At 32.2% G+C, this 9,009-nt stretch overlaps 1 protein-coding gene across 1 annotated transcript in view; it reads right to left on the bottom strand.

Annotated features, from left to right (window-relative positions):
- Positions 1 to 694: 694 nt before the first annotated feature.
- LOC132943981 (discoidin domain-containing receptor A-like) overlaps positions 695 to 9,009 on the bottom strand; it is a 232,381-nt gene continuing 224,066 nt past the window's right edge. The window contains exons 14-17 of the mRNA XM_061013176.1: positions 8,881 to 8,990; positions 8,183 to 8,368; positions 7,111 to 7,345; positions 695 to 4,533 (exon numbers count right to left, since the gene is read on the bottom strand). Of these exons, the coding sequence (XP_060869159.1) occupies positions 4,234 to 4,533; positions 7,111 to 7,345; positions 8,183 to 8,368; positions 8,881 to 8,990 (831 nt within the window). The 3' untranslated portion in view covers positions 695 to 4,233. The remainder of the gene's footprint in view (positions 4,534 to 7,110; positions 7,346 to 8,182; positions 8,369 to 8,880; positions 8,991 to 9,009) is intronic.

The following is a 9,009-nucleotide window of genomic DNA, read 5'->3' as shown; positions in this document are numbered from 1 at the left end:
GTCCTAACTTTCGAGCTGTTTTATAGTGTACCTTTTAATAAAAATGTTTTAACAAGGCCATTACTTGTAAAATTGTATAATTCACTAATATTTATATACCTTGTATAATTTAACTCAAAATAGGTAATTTACCAAACGAAAATTTGTTATTTATATATTTTTTGTTTTTAAAGAAATGTGATTCACAAATAGGGATGTCATATCGACTCGTCTTAAAAACGCAGACATGTACCAGGTTTTAAGTGTCTTAATGATATATTATTATCATTAATGTTAATGGAATAAAAATGATAAAACTATATTCTAAGATTATATTATATTATTATTATTTTTTAATGATAATTCATACAGAATACATAATAAGTTCACTTTTGAATTCTTGAATTAATTTTATAAAATATTTACGTTGAATAGAAATCAGATCTACCGTCATTCATAGAGAAAAATTATTCGTTTTTAAAGTACAAAGAACAACATAAGTATTGACCACAATGTCAAAAGTATAATATAATGTTTATCATAGTATATATTTTTACACGTACTGTTCATCTCTTAAAGTTTTGATACCACATAGGTGTACTCGAATAAGTTGTTGTATTGTGTCTTGACGAAGGATGACTGATCGTTGTTCATCCATATTATTATGTGACGATGATAGTGAAACCAGGTTATTGCAATAGAAAACACTCACCCATAAAGGTATACATACATATTTATTAAATAACATTTTTTTTTTTCGTTTTTCATAGACAGATGAATGTTAATAATACTGATTTATATTTCCTAAAGATAATTAAACAACAATATAGTCAATGAAAATACATTATGCAAATACATTTGAATTTTAAGTTTATATAATATAATGTATATTATACTTAAACATAATATTTATTATTTATTTATATATATATATATATATATAATATTAAAAACTATTTTTTTTTTTACAAATCGCCTAATGCAAATAAATTAGTAATATTATGTCTTATACGTATAAGTATTATACTACCTATTGCAAGTTCATATTGTATAGGGAACGAATAGCTCTTCCTAGTTGTTGATGATCAGGTTACAACTGAAGTCGAAGAAAACAGCATTGTGTTCCTTCGGCGTTATATATAATATATTTAAATGTGCGCTGGGATTTCGTTATTATTATCATTATTATTATTGATATATATATATATATATAAATATTATAAATATGTATAATTTTTTTTTTTTTTACAAAATTTTATAGACCAAAAAGTGTTTAGAGATTGATTGTCTCTTAGCAACGTGGGCAATTGATTATACCCTCCATGTAATAGTATTATTATTTACACACCATTTCATGTCACCCTTTAAAAAGTGCCATTTTATCATTTTCGCCGTCGCGTGACCGCGGCCTAAATTAAATTATATCGTAAATCAAAATTAGGGGTTTAATGCCGAGGAATTTATGCTATTTTGGAAAGTTCGGAGAAAAACGCGTACTAAACTATATATATATATATATATGTATGTATATTATATATGATATGCAAATTCAAAAAATATAATAATGTATATATACACCTCTTCCAAAAAAAAAAAAAAATCTGAAATATTATAATAAATTGTTTTTGAAATAAAATTTTGGGTTTATACTCGACCGATTGTTTAGCTAAAATAATAACAGATATTGGCACCACTTTATTTTAAATTGCACGTTAAATTAGTTTATATTTAATATAATATGTACGATTTATTGCATTTTACACGAGCTCAGCTAATCCACTTTTGAGCTTAATACATTGAAATCATATAGTTTTAATATTATTTCAACCAATATAATATATATAAATTAAATACAAAACATAAAAAAGATCCTAGAGGTATAGTTGGAAAATATGAGAAAATGTATGTACAATATAAATTTAGGTCGACGCGATGATAATATGATGATTTGATTGAAAATCACACATCGCCGCTAGTAATATAAATAAAAAATTTGGAGAAAAAACAGTAAATCCCTTAAAAATTAATTTAAAACAGGATATGCCACGTGACGTATAGGTCATACCCGTTTCAACTACTTGGAAAGACATTGGAGTGAGTTCATGTAAAGTAGTATTACATTTACTATCGTTTAAAGAAACATAATAATATGATATACTTTAATAATAATAATAAGTAATAGAAATAACGTGGATAGTTTTATGAAATAACTTATAATTTTAACTACATATCCACATGAGTTTTATACAATTAAAATTCAATAAATATAAATAGTTTTGTATAAAAATTATTTTGTCCAGACCTAAATAAAAATAATTATAGGTACATATACATGCGTTGTTCGTGAAAGTGAGAGCGTATATAAATTGATTAAGACTGTTTAAGTTTTTGGGTTTGGATCTAACGCTGGATCTCGTACAACAGTATGTAGGGTAGGTATATAATATTATTATGTACAAGAAATAAAAATCGAAAATCGTATGTACAGATTTACAACATGCAGAAATTGCATGTTGGAAAAATTTAATAATTACTGTAATATTACGGAAGAGACATTTTCCAACACGTGTGTTTTGGGGCTGAAACAAAATCATTTGCACTGCAAGTTTATAGTGCTTCGCCATTAAGCGGATTGAATCGTGGAAGACATTGCGTGTAAAATAGATTGATTACATTTGGTTCTCATTGGCAATTAAAATAAGGTGTATTTAGCGATAAGTAATTAATCGCCAATAATTAATGCCGGTCCGACCGGCGGTGTGGGAAAGTGGGTGGCGGGGTCACAGGCGGCGGATAGAAAATATTATGATTATGTTCAAATGTGAAATCGGACAAGTAAAATATTACCGCGTACCTACAGTAATGTTGTTGTACAAATAGTAATGGCAGCTGAAGTACACACATAATAGTATACTATAATATAATAATAATATGTATAATAAAATTGTATAATTCTAGAAATAACCGAGCTTAGAAGTCGAGATGCACATGACGATGAATATAAAATATCTCGGCATAGCGTTTGAACGATAAACATCCCCTACAACACGCGCACGCACATACCACTGATATATACAATATTGTATTATATTACAGTTGTAGCGTCCGGCTTTCGTAAGACATAATATTATTATTATTATTCGGGGATTCCGACTAAGCCAAACGATGTAAAACCGAAAAAAATCCGCAGACAACAAGGTTAAAACCACAAAGTCTGGTACGAGAAATTCAACGGATAAAAATGATTTCAAATATTTAATAATATTATATTATTATGGTATGGCAAGAAAAAAAAAACACGAGATTCTTTCCACTGACCGTTTTGATGTTAAGAAATAACAACATGATAATATTATTTTAGTTTCGTAATATAGTTTAGAGTATATTTTCTTTGCGATTGTTTGAAAAAAAAAAAAAATATTATTCGACAATATTACGAGAGGATAAAACTCGGACCCGAACGGAGGTTTTAGAATCGACAGAATATTTCGGTTTGGATATTGCCCGTTTTGTATTTTTGACAGAACGTTGTAATAGGTATTCGGCGCTAAACTATTGTGTGCAGTTATTGTACCTATTGTGACGTTATGTAATGGCTGATATGAAGTTTTGACACCGGAGACTATCGAGTTGGCATTACGGGAAAAAAATTGTTTGATTACAATTTATTATTATAGGTATACACTAATGCAGTCTTATAAATCATAACAATAATAATGATAATACTAATAGTTATAATAATAACAGTAATAACAATAATAATAGTAAAGTTATCATCATCATCATCATCATCATTACCGCGGCGTTGATTGGACAACACGTTCGATGGGTGTCCACACGAGCGTTTAATGTGCAACATTCTTAACGGACGACGGTCGGGAAAAACGAGGGACAGCAATGTCATTATACAATATACATGTTCCGGATCAGAAGGGTGTTGGACATGCGATCCGGATACGCAGCGTTATGATGCGCACTGCTCGAATATCACGGGGCACACGGGGGTGGTTCGTACAGTTTCCGCGTGTTGGGGGTGGGGTGGGGGGGGGGGGGGGTTCGAGGGGAGGTCGGGAAAAAGACGTAACCGGCCGCACCCGCCCGAATATTCAAAACAGCAGCGTGACGTTATAATATAGGGATATAATAATAGTTTTATTATTACGACGATGTACCTACCACGCTAGTCGAGGGGCGGCGGCGTGGGTGCATAGCCGGGTGGGTGGTCGTGGAAGTGTTGTAGCAGGACGTGTCCGATCATATGACCGGTATGTACCCGAGGTTCTTGCGCTGGAGGAACAGGTGGATCTCCGAGAACTTCGGCCGGTCCGAGTCGCCGCGCTTCCAGCACTCGGCCATGATCTCGTACATTTCGCGAGGGCAGCTGGGCGGCGGTTCCGCGTACCTGTGCTTGCCGTTGGCCAGGTACATGTGGTTGGCGTTCTCCACCACCTGTTCGTTGGTCAGCTCCGCCAGCGGCTGGTGGCTGCAGAACATGAGTATCTCCCACAGGGTGACCGCGAACGACCAGACGTCGCTTTTCGACGTGTACTTGCCCTGCGAGCACAAACGCGTCCGTGTCGGTGTTATCGTTAAACAATAATAGTAATAATTATTATATACCGTCCGACTTCGATTCACGGATCCGCGGTCAGAAGTGTGTTTAAGGATGGGTTCTTGAACTTCTCGAACTACCGAAATTTATCGAGAAATTCAAACGATTGTTTGAAATTAAAATGGATAAAATTTGAAAGTTCAAAGTGATCGAGTAAGAATTGGATTTGTGTTCGAGTTTGGTCTCAAACAGTTCGAGAAATTAAAGTATGGCCCATTCCTGGTTATGTATAAAGAGTGGATAGTTATTTTTGTTATGTTATAATTTATTTTCTCAGATATAATTTCGTGATACACATTTGTTATAATATTTATTTTTCGTATTTTAAGAAAAGCAGTTATATTATTTCGTAATAAATATTATGATAGGTACCTACAAATGCATCGTGTATATTTTTGTGTGCGCAACATGGACGAAAATGGTAAACCAAAAAATATGAACGTGATAAATCTTTAGTTGATGCACGTCTCAAGTAGAATTATATACCTAATATTTTTTGATAGAGATTTGTGAAAACCAATTTATCAAAACATGTATAGCTTGAAAATATTTATAATTATTTATTGTATAATTTATATTTTAATTTTACAAAAACTACCTAGACAATGGATTAAAATGTATAAACATCTTAACAATATTAAACAAATTAATTTTAAATAAATATTTGTTGTAAGTATTAATTTTAATAAAAATAACAATTTTTATAAATTTAATTAAAAATTGTGTGCTTTTCATGTTTAAGTACCTACATGTTAATCCCGGAAATAGTAATTAGCATAACAAGAATAAAAATACTGTAATTAATCAAAAAGTGTTTTTTTTTATTACACAGATTTTAAATTATAACGAGTGACTAAAAAAATGGCAGAAATAAAAAATAATGGCTATAATTTCATTTCTGTAATCCCGCACACACAAAAAAAATTCACGTGGCCGCTTATTGTTACTCTTATTGATAGAAAGTTATAAGTTTCTGGTATGCACTAGAAACTCTGAGTTGGGGAATCTCCAATCATTGGAAAATGTTCATGTACGCAATATTATCTATTTTAAGGTAATGATTAAAATGTTGAGTCTATTACATACAGAGAAAATAATATTATGTCTGTGAACGCAAAAACACAAGAATAAAAAACTTATCTGCTAACATTTATTATACATGCTAACTCCACTGATCTACTAACAGTGGTAGGTAAACATATATTTAAATACACAGTTATCAATACAAAACTATTTTAAAACTATTGGATCCACTTAATCGTCAGTGCTTATTGTTATAGCTTAGTAGTTGGTGTTTGTGTATGAACTGTAATGCGTTTTGAGCACACAGGACTACTCGATAAATGGACAAAAAACGTGTCTTGTAGAAATTATTTTTAAAAAAATATTACATAATATTGTGAACAATATATTATACGTTAATTGAAACGCGATAGAAATGTATACGACCCCAATCTAAACACGCTGCTCGGTCACGATATTTATAATTACTTTAACGAAAGAAAATCCTAATCATCAAACTCGACATAAGAGCAGATAACATTTTAAAGGAAAATGAAAACGGATATACGGGCATACGGTAGAACTGAAAAGGTTTTATTCATGCCTAACATCAACAGGTATCTATCATAATTCACGGGTATCTATGCAACTTATACGTGTTCCTGGTTTATTTTATTGATCGACGGTTTGCTTATAATATTTATTTGTTTGAATATTTCACGCACTGTGATGCATTTGTTTACGGCGAAACAACATTTTGTCGCCGAAACGAATGTAGGTATAGGTTCGTTAGCAATTAAAATATAAGATCAATATACAAATCTAATTAATGTTTAATTAAAATTTAAAGCTATAGTTTACGATGTTCACATCGTAGTAACTTTTCCATTAAATATTCGGTTGTTATTACGGGAAACATTTTAAAAGTTGTATTTCACAGCATCGCACATGAACATTTTGAGTTATAAATATACCGATTTTGAAATAATTGCCAAGCGTACCCGACGTTTATTAAATAGAGACGCTAAATAGTTAGGGCCACCCATACAATACAATATATAATATATAACATACTCGTGTACTGCATGCATTTTTTGTGCAAATGATTTGCATTCTGTTGAATACACAGTCACATAAATTGTATACGCATATACAGTGTTCCAGTACGTCAGTGTGTACTTAAGAAGTTGGTCTGGACCGAGGATTTCACTAGTCGAAAATAAGGTATATGTAACCTATTGTTACATGCAAAATATACGGTAGAGTAATCAGTAAGCAAAGTGAATTGGAAATGACGGGTTACGAGTGGAAAGGAATGTAGATTATACCATCGTAGAATCTCGGTTATTTTATTATGGTGTTTGCACGTGCACTGGGCACCCGTAAATCGATAGAACGCCTATAAATATCACTGAAATATAATCGTCAGTCATATTGCGGAGATGATTTTATTTATACTCTATGTTTTAAGGTCCCGATTGAAAAAGTGAAAATTAATCAAAAAATAATTGACTTACCAGAAGCAGGCTCTCCCACGACATCCATCTGATCGGCAATCTCGACTTAGTGTCACTAACGTAATAATCCGAATCGTATTGACTGCAGTACAACGCGTGATCGGATATCTTTAGCGAATAGTTTTTGCCCACCAAGCAATTCCTCGCGGCCAAGTCCCTGTGAACGATCCCCTTACCCTCTAAATGTTTCATGCCCGATGCGATCTGAGTGGCGAAGTATAGCAAGCATCCGTAACTGAGATAAATAAAAAAAAACCGAAATACAACAAATTATTTAACGTACGAGTAGATTATTACCAGCACAATTTTTTATGATACATATTATACAGCTAACATCATTATAACGAGCATTCGTATGTAAAAAAACGTTTTATTGTAATATTTGTGGAACGTTTAAAACCAGTGGCGTAAATAAATTGGCCTTGAGTTGTAGTGACGGAGAGGAACGATCACAGATATTTATTTTCTTAAGACAAGATATTATGTTCTAGCCAAAAACAATTTGTACATAGATGAGGATAAAAATATTTTATATAATTTAGGTTAACACTTTTTTTTAAATAATAAATCAGTAAACTTACATTGTCAATATAAACCTACAAAACAATTGTTATATTTATTACTGCATACTAAGTCTCTCTTCATACGTCCTCTTTCGATGGATTGTGTGTCGAATACTTAAACTCAAAAATGACATGGTCCATATAACTACTGTTATTTGCCTTTTTAAAAGTTGAAATATTTCTTAAGTACCTAGCCAACTTAACCTTTCCTAAAGTTATCAATATTTAATAACAGTTGGTAAATTAAATTATATTCATATTAAAATCACTACTATTATTATAGACACTATCAACTTCATGAGCATAGGACATAATATGTATTTTTTAGTTTTTCTAGCGGAACGAACAATAACATTGCATCGGCATATATTTAATGTGTTGGTGCCCGATCTTCATAGGTCAATTTACGCCACTGTTTAGAAAAAAATGATTTCTCGTTGATGAACTAACACGTATATTGCACTGCTTGTAGGGTGGAGTTTATAAAAACGGTATATCGATATCCTTACTTGATTGTCGGATGAGCTTCCGTGGATTCCGTAGTTTGGACCTTCAAGAAACTCGGCAAGTCACCGTATTCGCAATATTCCTGTATGATGCATAGAGGCTCGTCAGGACTGCACACGCCCACGATTCGTGCCAAATTTGGATCCCGGACGGTGTACAAGCATTTTGTCTCCCTCATCACGTCTTGTCTGCAGAGGAATACACGGAAAAGCACAATATATGGATTAGAGTTGTACTTTTCAAGACTCGTATACGCGATTTGCCGATAGTTATATTTCGTACATTTATGTTCCATCCATCTTCGCAATGAACACAAAATTTAGTAAAAAATCGAATCGTTGACGTACAAAATGGGTATTGTCAACCGAAATCGAAATATCGTTATTGTGATGTCAGTCATTTTTGTATCGGAGGTACGTAGGTAAATGACAAATAAAATAACATTTTTTTTTTCAATGTTATTACGATGATGGCGCAAAAGAAAGAAACTGTAAATAGGGCACGTTTTCTGAAGCGTGGCGTTTAAGGCGGAAAATTGATTTTCGATTCTCGCGCGTTCTTATAATAATAATAAAAATAATAATACACGACTCAGGTCGAGAGTGTACGAAAAAAAAAAAAAAAGAAACTTCGGATATAAAGCAAAAATTGTAGTGATGTGTATAAATATATATATATATATTTTTATTATTCCACTCACTTGTTTTGTTCGCCACAGCCACGCCGAAGCGATTTGACGATCACTTGTCTTTTGTGGAACGTCGACGTGGCATTGTACTCGGGTATCCCGTCCGTTTCGCATAAGTGGATCTATATAATATGGAATTGA

Source organism: Metopolophium dirhodum, chromosome 4, assembly GCF_019925205.1.
Source record: "Metopolophium dirhodum isolate CAU chromosome 4, ASM1992520v1, whole genome shotgun sequence".
NCBI lineage: Eukaryota > Metazoa > Arthropoda > Insecta > Hemiptera > Aphididae > Metopolophium > Metopolophium dirhodum.
Note: the sequence above shows the minus strand (reverse complement) of the source record. Positions and strands in the feature narration are given on the sequence as shown.